General features: G+C 48.1%; 1 protein-coding gene across 4 annotated transcripts; it reads left to right on the top strand.

The window, feature by feature from the left end:
* Positions 1-356: 356 nt before the first annotated feature.
* On the top strand, positions 357-17,435 carry LOC120431062 (dnaJ homolog subfamily C member 13). Of its 4 annotated transcripts, none has more exons than XM_039596215.2 (13): positions 357-493; positions 1,236-1,668; positions 1,728-1,868; positions 2,080-2,271; positions 4,679-5,274; positions 5,333-5,585; positions 5,646-6,440; positions 11,407-11,963; positions 12,019-12,187; positions 12,249-16,340; positions 16,394-16,516; positions 16,585-16,843; positions 16,903-17,435. In XM_039596215.2, exons 2-13 carry the CDS (start codon positions 1,450-1,452, stop codon positions 17,028-17,030), a joined length of 7,524 nt encoding a protein of 2,507 aa, XP_039452149.1. In that variant the 5' UTR covers positions 357-493; positions 1,236-1,449; the 3' UTR covers positions 17,031-17,435. The 4 variants fall into 4 exon arrangements, with proteins under 4 accessions (XP_039452149.1, XP_039452152.1, XP_039452150.1 ...); XM_039596216.2 differs by having other exon boundaries at positions 437-552; XM_039596217.2 differs by having other exon boundaries at positions 493-512.
* Positions 17,436-17,976: the final 541 nt, after the last annotated feature.

Genomic DNA, 17,976 nt, shown 5'->3' with positions numbered 1-17,976 from the left:
TACACTCAAACCCCGATGGTTTGACACCAACTGTTGTCAAACAAACGGGGTCACTTTTTAGTTTGACACCCTTTTTGCACGGAGTTCACACACACTATCAAACGTTCGTCACTTTTTAGTTTGACTTTGACCAACCAACGGGGTACAATCTAAAAAAGTGTCAAGCGAGAAAGTGACCAACCACCGGGGGTTGAGCGTAATTTTTTTTTTAAATATGTATTGTAGGTTATATACAGATATTTGTGATTTTTTTTTTCGAAAAATCTGTAAAATACGCTGCAAACAAAAACTGTTCTACGAAATTCAACTTTTCTTTTCAAAGGTACCCTACTTTGTATAACAGCCAAACGTCATCCGCCGCGCACACACACACTCACCGACAACTCCGATCGCTCCTTCGCCTCGTCATGAAAAGTTCGGAATCTTCTTTCATTTTCGCCAGATTAGCCCGTTTTAGTGCGCGTAGAAATTTCGAAAATTTGGCTAAATTTCGGTGAGGATTCGCTCTGAAAGTATGCGCACTTTGTGGGCAACGAGGTTCTACGTTCGTGGGTGCTGAAATTTGCTACTCGGGGGTGTTTTTTGTGCGGAAAAAGTGCAATTTTGCAACCACTTTGACGTTTGGACATTTTTTTTTCTCCTCGGGCAGAGAAGATTTTTCTTTCGCTTTTTTTCTGCTGCTGCTGACTCCCCTTTTGCTAATCAGATTTTTTTTTTGCATTCTCTGTTTTGTGCTCTGGTTACTTGGATTGTGTTTTGATAGTGCTGTTTTTGTTATCAGTTTTGGGATAAAAACAAATTGTATTGGTTTTTTGGGGATTATGGGTTAAGTGCAATATTATTGTAACAATCGTTTGATTATGGCTTGCGAAATTGTGATTAGTCCCACGGACAGAAACTTGCATTGTGTGGCCATATAAACAACACATCGATAGTATTTACGCCATGTCGGTCGTTTTATTTAGTTGTGTTGATTTGCTCTGTGGAAATGTTTCTTTTCTGGAGCAACATTTGAAAGGGGCGGTACGACATTGCTCTTACGGCCTTTCATTACACGCGTTTAAATGGGACGAAAGGCCGTAAGAGCAATGTCGTACCGCCCCTTTCAAATGTTGCTCCAGTTTTTATCTTCTCACGTCGTCGACGGTCAAACTGATTCGGTTGCACTTTTCTTCCCGCATTGGCTTCTCTTGCGGTTAGCTTAACCATGTTTTTTTTTCATTTCTTTTTTACAGCATCATGGAATGCCTCTGAGCTCGACGATGATCATCGCGTAAGAGAAACCAGCAGAATTGTACCACTAATCGGCATCGACAGAGAAGGCAGCGAACACTATCAGCTATAGCAAATTGACCGTAAAAACGACATACGAGCTTAGCTAACGCGCACGGCGGAGGGGCATCATTTATGACTCAGCAGCGGCGGTGGCCCTGATTATCAGCAGCTGAAATGGCTTCCGCGACAGCGGCTTCGGCTGCGTCGGGCGCTCGGGAAAATGTCGATCTGGAGTGCTTTCTTGTAACGAAACACTCGTGGAAGGGCAAGTACAAGCGAATCTTCTCGATCGGTTCCACCGGCGTTTCCACCTACAATCTGGACAAGTTCGATCTCACCAACCGGTGGCAGTACAACGAAGTGGTCAGCGTGCTGCCCAACAAGTCGGGGAATGTGAGTGTTGCTGGTCTGATCTGAAAGCTGTAAACTTTACTAAACACTTTGATTTTCAGACCGCGTACGAGTTTGTGCTGAATCTACGCAAGGACAAAAAGGTCGACACGATCAAGCTTTCGTCGGAGTACCGCAGCGAAATCCTCACCTCACTGCTAAAGTATTACAAGGAATTTTCCGACAAACCAAAGCATATTACGGTACGTACCGGAAGCGCGTAATCGCCAACCATCACGTTACGTTTCGCTTTTTTTTTCTCTCCTTCTGTTCGTTTGGCGGACCCTAGAGTTCCAACCGTTTAGCCTGGCATTCCGGAACAAAATTAGTCACACATTTCGATCCTCTCCCCCACCCCACTCCCGATCGGTCTAACTGAACCCGCCCACTTCTGGGCTCTGTTTCTGCTTGCAGGATGATGTAGAATGTCCTACTGAGTCCTTCCGGTTATCGTCATCGTTGTCGTCACCCGCGTTGAATGTCAGGCTAAACGGTTGGATTAGGATCCTAGTGTCGTCGCTGCTGTTGCAACCGAGGGTCACCGAATGTTTGCCGTGCAGCGTCGCCACCGCCACCGGCAGCGAACTGGGGCAGATCGGGTCCAATGTGAGTGATTGCGGCGCGGTCGAAGGGGCTTGTTTATTAATTTTGTTTTCTGTTTTGGCTTTGAAAGACACACAAAAGAAGGTTTTATTCGGACTTTAGAGTTGCACGACGGCGCATTAGTTGAATGTTTGTGTACTAACACTTGGGACGATTCATTCTACTATTCGAAAAAAATACAAATAACATGCTTTTGGACTATAAATTGAAAATATTGCAAAATTGGGATAGTAGGAGAAAAGCATGTATTACCATCGGTCACCTAACGTAACGGCATATCAGCACTTCTACAATTTTAATATCCTTCGTATTTTTACATTCAAACTATCTGCAAAGGGAAGCCATTGCAGATAGTACTCTAATATAAGGCATTCATACAAGTTTTAAACAGAAATGACTTTGGGGGTGAGATTGGGTCATACAAAAATGCTGAAATTTTTATGACTCAATCTTTTTGAAATTTGAAAATTGGCAATTTTTCCTCAAAATTGAACCTAAAGTGACTTAAGACTCACTCGAGAACGGCTCACAAAAAAAACGTTAGTTTTTTGTAGTCGTCTTAATTTTTTTTATCATAATTTTTAACGACTAAATGAAACTGTACAATTTTAATACCAAGCTATACTGCCGTTCTACGCATAATTGTCCCATGTCAGTTTTGGACGATTTTGACATTACGACATTTTAAGAAAAACACATAAAATCGGGTACTTTGTTCGGAAACTCATAAAAACAACATCAAGTCTGTTTGTCCCATCGTTGTACTTCTACGCATAATTGTCCCACCAAGTATTTTCTTACTCGAAATTAGCAGTTTTACTAAGTATTGTGTCTTGTTTACCTATTGTATAGCAAGAGGATTACAAATAAGAGTGGTAAACTGCTAACTGGCATGATTAGGGACTTATGGGGTGAATAGGGACCCACGGGACAATTATGCGTAGAAACACAAAAAACGGTCGAAAAATTTCAATCGCGTTTTTCTCAGCTGCACTTTTTTGAACATGGGACAATTATGCGTAGAACGGCAGCTTAATCGATTAAAAAAATATTTACCAAGACAGCCATTTTCGAATACATTCAATCCCCGGTGGTTGGTCACTTTTTGCCTTCTTTACCTCAACGATGAAAGGCTATAAAATCACTCGAAAAATGAACTTCTTTATTCGACCTCCTAGACCCACCTTCACGTATACCTATCGACTCAGAATCAAATTCTGAACAAATGTCTGTGCGTGTGTCTGGATGGGGTTCGTTCAAAAATTACGTCCATGAATAGGGGGAGGGGGGGGGGTTCTAAGGTTTGTGACAGCCAATGTTAAAGGTATAGGAAAAGTGCGTGACAGGGGGGAGGGGGGGGAGGGTCTGAAATCCTGAAAATCTCTGGACGTAATATTTGAACGAACCCATGTGAGTCCGTGCACCCAAAAATATGCTCTCGATTATCTCCGGACTGGCAGAACCGATTTAGACTGTTTTGATCTCATTCGATCCGTCTTGGGGTCCCACATAAAGTCTTGTAAATATTATGAAGTTTTGAAAAATACTTCAAAAGTTATGCTAAAAAACGGTTTTAGCTGAACTTCGGAAGATTGTAAAAAGGGTGGTTTTTGTAAGATGCTATATATTGTTAGAAAGGTATTTGAAAGACCTTTCCAACGCGTCCAAAAGATTAAAGATCTGACAACCCTATCAAAAGTTATAAGTACTTTAGTGTTTTCAATACACTTTTTTTGAGGCTTGATCTCAGATATTTTGATAAAAATTAGTGTTATTTATACGCTGTGTAGTGTATTCACTTTATGAATGTGAGGAAGGCACCAACCACCTAAAGGTGGATTAAGTAACGTTTTTAGTTTGTACCCCGTTGGTTGGTCAAAGTCAAACTAAAAAGTGACGAACTGTCACTTTTTACACTGCGCTCACGCACACTATCAAAACAAACGTTTGGTAGTGTGTGTGAACTCCGTGTAAAAGGGGTGTCAAACTATAATGTAACCCCGTTCGTTTGACAACAGTTGGTGTCAAACCATCGGGGTTTGAGTTTATGTACATTCCATTCTTGTGTGGATAGCCACTCAGACGGTAGAATTAAAAAAAAAATCACTGGAATCGCCACCCTCTTCTATTAGGTACTTATTCTATTTTTAAAAGTATCATCAAGATATTTTTATTTGTAAGAATTTTGTAAGAAAATCTTGTGATATTACGACTAAATAGAATGTACAAACTTAATGCTTAGTTAGAGACAGTTCAAACCTGCTGAAATTAAACTGATACTACAAAACCACATTCAAAAATATATACATAAACATATATATTTACAAAATTGGCTGACTTTGGTTTTCAATGCAATCTCGTTGAGTTAAAAAATTAAAAAAAAATCTTCAATTTCTCTGATGTTTTTCAGAAATTTGACGCCTTCAAGCACCACTGGTCGGGCACGACGCTGCCAACGGTGCTGGAAGTGACACCCTGTTCGTTGGATCAACTTGACCCCACAACCAACACCGTACTGGCCAGTTACAACTACAAGGACATCGACGGCATCATCGGCATCCAGGACTACAGCAACGGGATCGTGCTGGCGTACGGTGGCCACAGCCGGCTGCATCTGTTCCGGGTCGCGAACCATCTTGACGTGGTGCAGATGATTGTGACCAACGCCCAGCAGAACCTGGGGATTGAGATTAAGGTGCTGAAGAACCAGATCTCGATCGATCAGTTCGAGCGGGAGCGGTTCGGGAAATTCAGTGGCGATCAGCACCAGACTTCGCTGTCGGAGTTTATGGTGCAAAAAATTACACCCCGTCACTCGGAGCCGATGCGGAGGATTCTGTGCCTCACGGATACGACTATTTTGGAGCGCGATCCGCAGACGTACAGTGTGTGCACGTTGCGTCCGCTGGGGGAAATTTTTGCCCTCATCCGGTGCGACGATAATATTCAGAAATTCTCGATCGAGTACAAGAACGGGTTGACGAGGTCGTATCTGACGAATGATCGGTGAGTTATAAGTGATTCTTGGTTTATTTGAAATGAAGAGTTTTGCTGCTTCTTCCAGTGACTCGCTGCTGGCCACGCTGCTGGATTCGGTGCGTTCGTGTGGCAACCAGGACGTGCACGTGCGCATCACTAGAACGCCGCGTGGCAAGCGGGTCGGTCCGCTGACGGCACCCGTGGACGAGGAGTCGGAGGCGATCCTGCTGAAGTACATCATCAACTGTTACCAGTACCCGGTGAAGCGGTTCGACGTGCTCGAGCGCTTCAACGCGAACGTTCCGTACAGCGGCCTGAACTACAGCGTCACGCAGGAGGTGAGTTGATTGATTTGTTGTTGGGTTGAATTATTTCTGATTGTTGCTATCTACTTACAGAGCTTGTTTTCCGAAAACAAAGAACGACTTATTGGTGGTGCGTTGCAGGCCTTGGTCGGTGCCGGGAAGGAAGACTTGAACCAGCTCAACAACGTTGATCTGGAGGCGTCTTTCCACGTGCTGCGACGATTGCTGGCCAGTAAAGTGGGCTTTGCGGCCTTCACCAACCAGCCGGGATTCCGGGAGGCCATCGGGCTGCGCGTGGTTCACGCCCTGAAGCGTAATAATCTGGCCGTGACGTACGCCTCGATCGACATGATCAACGCCCTGATGCATCCGATGCACGCCGAGTACGACCTCAAGCAAGAGCAAATGAACAAATCGTCGCTGTTGCACTCCAAGGGCTTTTTGGAGCAGCTGTTGGACATGTGGACGAAGCACGTAAATCTCGGCTCGGGAGCGCTGGTTCTGTCGGCCATGCTGGACTTTCTCACGTTTGCCCTGTGCGTTCCGTACAGTGAAACTACGGACGGGAAGCAGTTTGACATGCTGCTGGAGATGGTGGCGACCCGTGGCCGGACACTGTACAAGCTGTTCCAGCATCCGTCGCTGGCCATCGTCAAGGGTAGTGGGCTAGTTATGCGGGCGTTGATCGAGGAAGGCGACACGGCGATCTCCAACCAAATGCAAACGTTAGCGCTCGACGAGGCCGCACTGTGTCATCACCTGCTGGTGGCGCTGTACACGCCGTCGCACGACACCACCATGGCCACCCATCGGCAGCTGTCGCGACATCTGGTGGGACTGTGGATAACCGACAGCAAGGAAGCGCTGAACCTGCTGAAGAGAATTTTCGTAAGTATTGTGTTCAAATGTTTACTTTTTGCATCATTCACAGACCTTGGTTAGGCGGCATACCAAAGAAATCACCAACTCAGAAAAACAAAAGTAGAACTTCATGAAACAACTCTTCAAGAGCCTGCACGTGACTGAACCTGAATATGGCCACCATCTTGGAAGTTCGGTGGCCCAGTTCAGGAGAGCAAGAATTCAGGGCGATTGACCTCATCGCCAACAACTTATTCAAGTATCACTTCTATTACAGAACCGAGTCATCCTGTGGCAGATGATCATTGGCCACATTTGCGTGTTGAGAATCAAGGCGAACAACAATCCCGATGACGAAAAAGACGCTTTCTACGAACGTCTCGATAAGACCTATGTAGAGTACCCAATAGGGTGGGTCATTTTTTTCGAAAGTGCTCGGATCCGACTGAAATAAGGTCCATCTTGTAGAGGGTACCCATAGGGACTCTCACACCAAATTTGAGCTCATTTGGTTGAAAACTGGCTTGTCGCTCGGGGGTTAAAGTTTACATGGAAATTACTATGGGAAATGAGTGATTTTGCTTCAAACGCTCCTACAAGCTAAGGGACAAACTTTAGCCCATACTTACACTAGGTAGCCGTGTCGGGGGTGGTCCAAGGAACATTTTTTTCTAAGGGTTCATGGTCATCCGTTCAACCCTGAGCTTGCGCAAAGCCGAAACATCCGGCGACGCCGGATTCCTTCAAAATCCCAATTTTAACGGTCGACGCATGCTACGAAACTATGAATGAAGCATTGGAATCACGACGCTAAACGTCAACATACTAAAATGGAAGCACAGAACAACGGCTTGCCGTCGATTTCGCTGCCCACCGGCAAATGCATTGCAAGTCGGTGTCCGGAAGTGCGCTACAAAAAAGTGACCTGACGAGCTGGCCACGCCAGAGCGGCAGAATCTGAGTGCGTACCCGCAGACGCCAGTTGCTGTTTCAGCCGATAAAGCTTCAAGTTGGGGTAAGGAAATGCAGCAGCTGCAGGATGCGAAAAAGAAGGTCTTAAAATCGGTAAGTTCAATCAAATGAGAACATGAGAACCTTAAAATAACCGTCACTTTCAATTTCGCAGTTACAGATTGGCGAAATTTTACACATTTTTTAAGGAAACACCTCAGCCGGAACGGGTCACTGAACCATCACCTTACGGACCTCCCGGAAAGAAGGCAGAAAAAAAGTATTTTCAAAATTGACCGCTCGCTGCCTAACATCGTGGACAAAATGCGCGAACAACCGGCAGCGATCGATGTCCAGAGAATACTGGAAACGTGTGTTCCCGGGACGCAAACCGGCTGTAGCTAGGACTATCGTGTACCGTGCAGTTATCTTGGTCAAACCCCCCTACATGATGTACACGATGGCCATCAACATATCCGTGCGGGATGTGGATCGATAAGAGTAACTTCCAGGACGAGGATCGTGAACCGGTGATGGAGGTTTTGATTTTGTCGCGTTACACACGGAATAGAAGCTACGAATGTAGTTATTATTTTTTGGTTAAAATAAATAAAAAAAACGTTACTTAATCCACCAGAAGGTGGTTGCTGCCTTCCTCCTAAAGGCCTTGCAACCACACACTACGAAAGTTTTGGCTAACGCTTACTTAGTAAAGACACTATACATCTGAGTGCTGCCATCTATGATAAATTTATTGAACGATTTGAAAGCACTGCAGTGTTTGTGTGCGTGCACTGAGCGGAAAGTTCCGACAGCCTTTCGCCGGAGCTTTCAAATTATGTAAATAATGACCCTTTTTATTATCAACCAAAACAGTTTTTCGAACATAACTTTTAATGTACTGCACCAAACCGGATGAAATTTAAAAAAGACTTAAAGAACCTGAAGATGAATCCAAAAACAAAGATCCGGACAAAATCGGTCGAGCCAGTTCCGAGAAAAGTGAGTGAGAAAAAAAATTCTACGTCCATCCACACGCACAGACATTTGCTCAGAATTTGATTCTGAGCCGATATGTATACGTAAAGGTATATCTTGGAGGCTTATTTAAAAAGTTCAATTTCTGAGTGATTTTATAGCCTTGCCTCAGTGAGGTGAGGAAGGCAAAAAGCTGAAGCAGTTTGTCCTAGAGAAGCGATTTATTTTATTGTCTTTCAAGCGGATCAGTTTCTAAACATCTTCCTCGACTTCCCCCAGCATTTGCATCTGCTCTCGCTTGACCTTCTGGATGGCGGCATTCGTGGTCGATTCTCGTCAATTCTCACACGGCACATTTGCTCCCGGACTCGTTACCATTCTGCCGGAAGTGCATCGACGTGTGATTTGCAAAAGAGGTCAACTGTCTGCCGACGGGTTGAACAAGGCAGAAGGTTCCTTATTCTTCCATTGATGGATCTTGTCCAATCGCCATTATCCACTTTTGATCTTGCACAGACATTCCTCGCAACAAACACTTCCCGTGCCACTGGCCTCAGTCCAAATTGTTCCGGAACGTACCACCTTATCCCGCTATTTACCGGAACCGGAATGCACGCAATGATGCGAACTATTCTCGGTCAACACTGCGGCCACTAGCCAATGGCTGAGCTCCAACGGGGGATTCGCAATTTTGTGGAAAGTGTGTTGACGTTTAGCGTCGTGATTCCAATGCTTCATTCATAGTTTCGTAGCATGCGTCGCCCGTTAAAATTGGGATTTTGAAGGATTCCGGCGTCGCCGGATGTTTCGGCTTTGCGCAAGCTCAGGGTTGAACGGATGACCATGAACCCTTAGAAAAAAATGTTCCTTGGACCACCCCCGACACGGCTACCTAGTGTAAGTATGGGCTAAAGTTTGTCGCTTAGCTTGTAGGAGCGTTTGAAGCAAAATCACTCATTTCCCATAGTAATTTCCATGTAAACTTTAACCCCCGAGCGACAAGCCAGTTTTCAACCAAATGAGCTCAAATTTGGTGTGAGAGTCCCTATGGGTACCCTCTACAAGATGGACCTTATTTCAGTCGGATCCGAGCACTTTCGAAAAAAATGACCCACCCTAGTACCCAAGTCGAAATGATTGGTATGACGACGAGTGTCAACGGATTACCACCGAGAAGAAAGCCGCTTACGACAAGAAGCTGCGCAAGGCGACTAGAGGGAACTAGACCGAGACTGCGACCGAGAATGGGGCAGCTAATCCGAGCTAACTGGCCCCGCAAAGGATTCGTGCCGCGAGCCGACGTATGCAGAGATAACTCGGAAAACCTGAACGTGAACAAAAGAGAGGTATTGGTGGGTGGAACCAGTACTTCATTGAGCACCTCAACGGCGATGAAGCGAACGGAGACGGCGTAGGAGTCAACCTTGGAACGCCCGCAGCAGATGAACAGTTTCTACCACCTGATCTGGAGACGATGAAGAGGGTGATCATGAAGCTGGAGAATAATAGAACTGCAGGCAAGGATCGGTTACCCGGCAAGCTCTTCAAATATGGAGGAGAGAAACTGGCGAGGGCGCTTCATTGTGCGGTCTCCAAGATCTAGGAGAAGGAGAAGTTTCAGAGGAATGGATAGATGGTGTCGTGTACTCCATCTACAAAACGAGTGATAAGCTGGACTGCGCTCTCCCATATCCTCTGCCGTCAGGTTTAACCCCATGCAAGGAGGTTCGTGGATCGATCGCGAACAGCTATCGTAGATTATGCACGATAACGGGTTCCCGAACAAACTGACTCGGCTGATCAAGGCTACATTGGATGGTGTGATGTCACGTGCGTGTTTCGGGGAAATCAGCGGAACCCTTTGGATCACGCAGATTGCTGCGGCAAGGTGTGCATACTGTGCGCTGTTCAACATCGTCCTTGAGGGCATTATTCGAAGGGCGGAAAACAAAGTACATGAGAGGAAGGGGTTCGAAGAACGTCGGCCCCCAAGTCTCACCCCACTTACTATGGATGATGATGAGTTAAAGGAGGTGAGCGTGATCGTGTAATCGCTGGTAGCCGTCGACAACGACAGCAGCAAAGAGATCCGGACTCGTATTTTTGCTGGGAATCGTGTTTACTTCGGATTACGGAATATCCTCACATTGGATCGATTGCAACGCCGCAAGAAGCTCACTATGTACAAAACACTGATTAGAACGGGGCCACGAGACCTGGACGATGCGGCAGGAGGACCTACGTGACCTTGGAGTCTTTAAACGGAAGGTGCTACGAACGTTCTACGGTGGAGTGCAGGTGTTTGACTGTGTGTGGTGAAGACCCAAAAAACCAAGAATTGGACGCGTTTTTTGAAGAACCGACCATCGCCACCCAGGCCATGTCGCCCGAATGAACGAAGGGCAGCTTGTCAGACTGCGCCCAACCGGGTGGCGGCACAGGAAGAAGAGCATGGAAATAGCGCACGGTGGGGAGATCAAGTGAATGGGGATATCCGGAAGATTTGTAACCTTGGAACTTGGAGAGTAGCAGTACAAGACCGAGCAAGACCGAGCGTCTTCTTGATACAGCAAGCGTTCCTGGTGCGCTATGCTGATTGGTATATTATGGTAGAGAGCCCAAAAAACGACGTGCAAATAGTCATCGGAGACGCCAACGCGCTTTTTTCCATCCTGTCATAGACAAGACAAGCCTTAATTTTCGCAAGACTGACAGCGGGCTTTGACTTTGACATTGACTCATATCACTTTCTGGTATTGTGCAAAACCCGAGCTAGGTTGTCGAACTTGTTGACCCCGTGTCATCGGCTCGGGAACCAACGACCGTGAACAACCGTGAAAACGGTAAGATGTTTATGGATTTCTGTGGCTAACCAAGGATCGCTCGTTCCCCTTTGACCGGCTCGCAAATTTACGTAGAGTTCGCCTGTTGGAATATCTAAGAACCTGATAATTCTGTAAGGTTGACCAGATTACAAAGTTCTCAGTACTCAATCGATAGATTTCTCTATCAATAAGCTTTGTTCAGAAAGTGAATTGTAAATTTGTATTTATTTTTTTTCTAGCCGGCCGGTTTGCTGTCGTTCCTGGAGAGCGAAGATCCCGTCCCCAAGGAGGACGTGGAGGAGGACAAACTGAACTTCCGGGACAACCTGAAGCTCGCGGTGCAACATTCCAGCAAGAACAAACGGCTCAACTATCTGCTCGAGAAGCACCTCGAAGGCATCAAGCACTGGGGCCTGAATCTGATCGACCGCCAGGAAAAGATTCAGCAGTCGCAGAAGAACCGGCCGATCGTGCTGCGTAATCGGCGCCAGAAGAAGAAAACCGGCAACGAGGTGATCAACCTGCCGCTGTTTTTCTACCAGTTCAACAAGAACCACGCGATGCCGAACCTGATCTGGAATCTCAAAACGCGCGAGGAGCTGCGGGCGGCACTGGAGAACGAAATCCGGCAGTTCAACGCGGACAAGGATCTGGCTGGGAGCATGCTGGTGGCGTGGAACTACGAGGAGTTTGAAGTGCACTACCAGTGCCTGGCGGACGAGATCAAGATCGGGGACTACTACATCCGGCTGCTGCTCGAGCGGGACGACTGGCCGCAGAATCTGGTGAAGAATCCGTAAGGAAGGTGGTTTCTTTGCTGATGGACATCGATTTAATCGCTTTCTTTGTAGCATTGAGCTGTTCAACGCGTTGTATCGAAGGGTGTTGTGCCGGAACCGGTTAAACGATGATCAGCTGACGGTGACTTCGCTGCAAGCGCTGGCCAAGGTGTACAAACGGTACTACGAGGAGATTGGATACTTTAGCGATATGACGTACATTCTGCAAATGTTGGATCGGGTGAGTAACTCTGGAAATGGGTTTGAAAAGAACGTCAATTAAGGTCGTATTCCGCTTTCAGTGCCTTTCGCCAGCGCTCCGCGACGCACTGATCGGGCTGGTGAAGAACCTCGTGCTCCACAAATCAAACTGCCGTCCACTGGTAGACCACGTCAACTGCCTTGTAGATCTGGTGACGCTAGCGCACCTGCACACGGGCCGTGCCATGCCCAATACCAAGACGAACGTGATCGAGGCCGGGCCGAACATGAAAATGCACGAAGAGAAGGACTGGTACTACAACGTGGAGCGGGAAAACGAAAAGCCGGAACGGTGCGGTCCGGTGACGTTCTCCGAGCTAAAGGATCTGTGGCAGAAGGGAGTGCTGACGCCGCGCACACGTTGCTGGGCCGTGGGAATGGACGGGTGGCGATCGCTGCAGCAGATTCCGCAGCTAAAGTGGTGTCTAATGGCGAAAGGGTCGCCGTTGTACAACGAGACGGAGCTGGCGCAGCACGTGCTGGATATTCTGATCAAGTGCACCAGCTTCTTCCCCAGTCGAGCACGCGATGGAGAGGCCGTTCTTATTCCGGGGCCGCGGTTGTCCCGGAAGTTGTCGGAGTTTATCTGTTTGCCGCACATCGTGCAGGTTTGTTTGACCCACGATCCGGGTTTGCTCGAGCGAGTTGCGACGTTGCTGTGTCAAATCATGGAAGACAATCCGGAAATGTCCAAGGTGTACTTGACGGGGGTGTTTTACTTCATGTTGATGTACACCGGAAGTAACATTTTGCCTATCGCTCGGTTCCTCAAAATGACCCACATGAAGCAGGCGTTCCGCAGCGAAGAAACGACTTCCCAGTCGGGGATCATGCACCGGAGCATTCTCGGTCAGTTGCTGCCGGAGGCGATGGTTTGCTTCCTGGAGAATCACAGCGCGGAAAAGTTTGCCGAAACGTTCCTGGGCGAGTTTGACACGCCGGAGGTAATCTGGAGTTCGGAAATGCGTCGCATGTTGATCGAGAAGATTTCCGCCCACATTGCTGATTTCACGCCAAAGTTGAAGGGTCACACAATGGCACGGTATCCGTACCTGGCCATTCCGGTGATCAGCTATCCGCAGCTGGAGAACGAGTTGTTCTGCCACATCTTCTACCTGCGACACTTGTGCGACATCCGGAAGTTCCCGAACTGGCCCATTCCGGATCCGGTGCAACTGTTGAAGCACACGTTGGACGCGTGGCGTAAAGAGGTCGAGAAGAAGCCCTCGCAAATGACCGTAACGCAGGCCTACCAAGATCTTGGCATCGATCTGGCCAAGCATCCTCAGCCGGATGAGTCGCTGATACGCAAGAGTTACTACCGTCTCGCACAGATGTATCATCCGGACAAAAATCCAAAGGGAAGGGAAAAGTTCGAACGGGTCAACCAGGCGTACGAGTTTCTGTGTTCGCGACGAAGCAGCAGCGACGGTCCCAACCCGAACAACATTGTGCTCATACTGCGCGCGCAGAGCATCCTGTTTGATCGGTACGCCGAAGTGTTGCGGCCGTACAAGTACGCCGGCTATCCCCAGCTGATCAAAACGATCCGGCTGGAGACGAAGGACGATCAACTGTTTTCGAAGACCGTGCCACTGCTGAGTGCCGCCTCGGAACTGTGCTACCACACGGTGCACTGTTCCGCCCTCAACGCCGAAGAGCTGCGTCGCGAGGAAGGTATCGAAGCCCTGCTGGAAGCGTACTCGCGTTGTGTCTCGATCATGGGAGTCGATTCCCAGCGGGACTCGCTGCACTACGAGGTCATTTCGAACATTACGCGGTGCTTTGAGGTGGCGTGCTCGTTTGAAAACTGCCGCAAGAAGATCCTCGAACTGCCGCAGTTGATTGTGGACGTCTGCCGGGTTGTTTACTTCAAACATTCGCTGTCGGTGAGCCTGGTAACGAGTTTGGCTGCGAATAATTACGAGTTGCAGTGCAATCTTGTGCGGAATGGTGTTCTGTGGTCGTTGATGATCTTCATGTTCGACTACGACTACACGCTGGACGAGAGTGGAGTGAGCACGGAAGAAAAGTCCAACACGCAGCAAGTGTCCAACAACTTGGCCAAACTGTCGCTGTTGGCATGTGTAGCTCTGGCCGGATATCACATCACCCTGTTGGACGATCCCAAGCAATCCGTGGTGAAACCCATTGCCCAATCAAATCCCACGTCCAGAAGTGATTCACCCCAGCAGCAGGTAGCCGCACGGAGCAACTCTTTGTCGCAAACTCAGCCCTACACGCAGAACGCGTCCAACATCATCCAGAACAATTCCAGCCTTATCCAGTCGGTGACGACCATTCAACAGGACAAGACCTCCCCCGAGACGCAATCCGTCGCATCCGAGTCGGACGAACTGCCAGAAGCCGAGAAGGGACTCAGCAACCGGAAGTACAAAATATCCAGCGCACCCGCGGCCAACGCCCCGGTCAAATCCATGTTGGACGGTCTGTTAACGCCGTTCGTCGCGCACAAGCTCGTCACGGATGCCGACACGGAAGTTCTGAAGCTGCTCAACTCGAACACGCGCAATCCGTACCTCATCTGGGACAACGGAACCCGCGCCCAGCTGATGGACTTTCTCGAGTTTCAACGCACGAACGCGTCCAAGGAGCAGTACGAAGACGTGGCCGACATCCTGGAGCTGGTGCGAGCGTTCTCGTTCGATGCCCACCGGGACGAGCTTAAAATCGGCGGCATCTTCATCCGAATCTACAACGAAATGCCCACGTTCCCGATCATCAATCCGAAGACGTTCGTGATTGACCTGCTGGAGTTCCTTAAGCAAGCTTACAATCACCTGTCGGCGAAAAACGTAAAACCCATTCCTCCGCCGATGGCAGCGTCACCGGTGGCGGCCACCGTTCCGCCACCCTCCGTCAACAGCCAGGGCATCCTGATCCCTACCAAGGCCTGGAAACCTCTAGTCCCCGCCAAGAGCAATGTCCCAGTGAACAACAATAACAACAACAACATTATCAACAACAATGCTGGTCAGCAGCAGCAACAAAAGGATTTCAGTACCGTACTGAGCGAGTACAGCCGAGCAAAGCAACGAAGTCAATTAAGTGGTGGGAAAGGTGGCGCCGGTAGTGACAACAAGACTTACGACTTTGCGTCCAATCCGAACGCGATCAACCACATCGTGATGGCGCTGAAGGCGCTGATAGCGGTCATCAAGTCCAACAGCAACGTCGAGATTCAGTGCATTGGTCACTTTGAGATGCTGTTTGGGTTCCTGTCGTCGAGTCTGTGCGATCGGGACAAGGTCCTGAAGTCGCTGGCGCTGGAGGTGGTCTGTCTGGTGTCGCGCAACAAGGAGTGCGTAACGGAGATTTCGGCGTGCGAGATCTTTGGGCTGTATTTGGTGGCGCTGCAAGACAAGGACCTGCGCGATATGCAGCTGAAGGTGCTGGAGACACTTTCTGGGTTGTTGAACGTGCCGAAGATGATCAAGGAGGGTCACTCGAAGGGGGCCGTCATCTACTTGCTGGATCTGTTTGGCAACTCGAACAATCCGCAGATTCGGGAGATGTGCGCGGAACTGCTGTCGAAGATGAACGCCGACAAGCTCAGTGGACCAAAGATTCGCATCACCGTGTGCAAGTATTTACCGCCAGTATTCCTAGATGCCATGATCGATTCGCCGTCGGTGGCGGTCCAGATGTACGAGTCCACCCACGAGCATCCGGAGCTGATCTGGAACGATCGGATACGAACGAGCGTGTCGGACGCCGTGCACGACATGGCGGACAGTTTCTACGCGCAGCAGAAGCGCAACTCCAAAGTGCAGTGGCGTGATCCCGAGGTGCTGCCAGAGATCATCTCCAGCGAGCTGGTCGTGTCCGGCGTGTACCTGCGGCTGTACATTTCCAACCCGGGCTGGACGCTGCGCAAACCCAAGCAATTCCTCGCCGATCTGTTGGACTTTATCGTGGACAACATCAGCCGCAACGGGGTCGACAAGAACGTGCTGGACATTTCCACGACGGCGCTGGTTCTGCTGCTGAACGCTCAGCCCAACCTGGCGGACTCGGTTCCGGTGCTGGGACACATTCCAAAATTCTTTCGCCAGCTATCGGTTCAGCCAAAAAGCGCCCTTACGGTGCTGCACCAGCTATCACTGTCTGAGGTAAGGTTTTCCTTACATTGACGAATCAAACACTAATAAATTCTTGCCTTCAGATTTGCGTGAGTGCCATCTCCCAAACCGACTGCATTCTGTCCCTCAAATCCTGCATGGAAAACCACCGCGAGCTTGTGGCCACGACCTGCGAAACGATGAGCAGACTGTTCAAGTGTCAACACGTAAGTTCACAGTGCTATTAATCTAGATGAAAAACCTTTACTCAAGCCCACCCTCCTTTTCCCCAAAGGACTCGCTGATCCGGCAGGCCCTCGAGTGCCAGCTGATTCCGTACCTGCTGAACCTGCTCGAGAGCCGCATCGAGGCCACCAGCAATCCGGCCATGGTGAAGGCCCAGATCGTGGCCGCCCTGAAAGCCATGACATCCAACCTGACGTACGGCGACCGGGTCGCGCACATCCTCAACCAGAACCCGGTGTGGGCCGAGTACCGGGACCAGAAGCACGACCTCTTCATCACCGACACCAACGTGCGGGGCTATCTGACGGGTTCGTTCCAGCAAATCCTGATCTTCAAAAAACATTGTAACATTTCCATTTTCTTCCAGGCGCTCCCAACACCACCGCAGGCTATCTGACCCAGGGACCGGCCAAAAATGTGGAAGTTCTCACCTCACCGCCACCGATCGATCGTGACGATCCACTCTTTAGCCGTACCAGCAGCAACGACTCGTAAACTCACACACCAATCTCATCCAGAATCCACAAACACAAACAAACACTTCAACCAGGGTCGCCATTTCGTCTAGAGTCGCTGTAGAGTTTTTATCTATTTGCTATATAAATGTTGGTGTAAATGAACTGAACAAAAAACAATACAAAAATGAAAAACCATTACAACTATCAAAGCGCGGTTGCAGTCGCGTCGCGTGTCGCTGTGTAAGGTAAGCGGGAAGGCAGGAGAAGTATTTCGAATGAGATATCATGGAAGGTGAATTACTTTGTAATTTACTGTAACGTCAGAAAAAATAGCTTATAAAGTATAACTGCAAATTATATTAAACGAGATAATGGATTTTTATTATATTGTGATATTTTTAAAATATAATTTAAAAGAATAAACAGAAGCATAAACTAGAAACGAGTGTTGTTTTTTTATTTGTAGTCTGCTAAAGTATCACAAACGCCGTTTCCAAGCACGCAGAAAAATAAGGCATATTTGAATCAACAAAACGTTTTGTTGAATTGAAAATCATGATTTTCGTTGAATCAACGCTAAACGTCAAAGCAGCTTTTTCAAAACAACAAAATACTTATGTGGAATTGTTTATTTTGTTTAACATCAACAGGCACCACATGCCCAAATGGTGTGCTTAAAACTAAGTACATGTACACAAATTATCGCCTTAAAAACAATAAAAACTTATTTTTGATGACGTCACGGGACAGATTAAAATCAAACAAAGAAGCTACAAAATTGAATGCTCTGTGTAGTCCAGTCAACGCGCTATGCATAGCATAGTACGTCCGGCGAACAGGAACACGCAAGAACGGAGTGTTACGAAGCGTTCGTAGCGGGGCCATAATGTCTAGTCCTCGAAGAAGGTTTTATCCCCGAATCCCACTTTCCCGAATCCCATATCCCCGAAAATCATTTCCCCGAAAATTTCACATCCCCGAAA

The sequence above is a fragment of the Culex pipiens genome, chromosome 3, assembly GCF_016801865.2.
Source record: "Culex pipiens pallens isolate TS chromosome 3, TS_CPP_V2, whole genome shotgun sequence".
Taxonomy (NCBI): Eukaryota; Metazoa; Arthropoda; class Insecta; order Diptera; family Culicidae; genus Culex; species Culex pipiens.
Note: the sequence above shows the minus strand (reverse complement) of the source record. Positions and strands in the feature narration are given on the sequence as shown.

Coding starts and splice junctions, on each gene's coding strand:
- LOC120431062 (XM_039596215.2), top strand. CDS start 1,450: ATGGCTTCCGCGACAGCGGCTTCGGCTGCGTCGGGCGCTCGGGAAAAT. Junction 5,586..5,645: donor ACTACAGCGTCACGCAGGAG/GTGAGTTGATTG, acceptor ATCTACTTACAG/AGCTTGTTTTCCGAAAACAA. Junction 12,188..12,248: donor TTCTGCAAATGTTGGATCGG/GTGAGTAACTCT, acceptor TTCCGCTTTCAG/TGCCTTTCGCCAGCGCTCCG.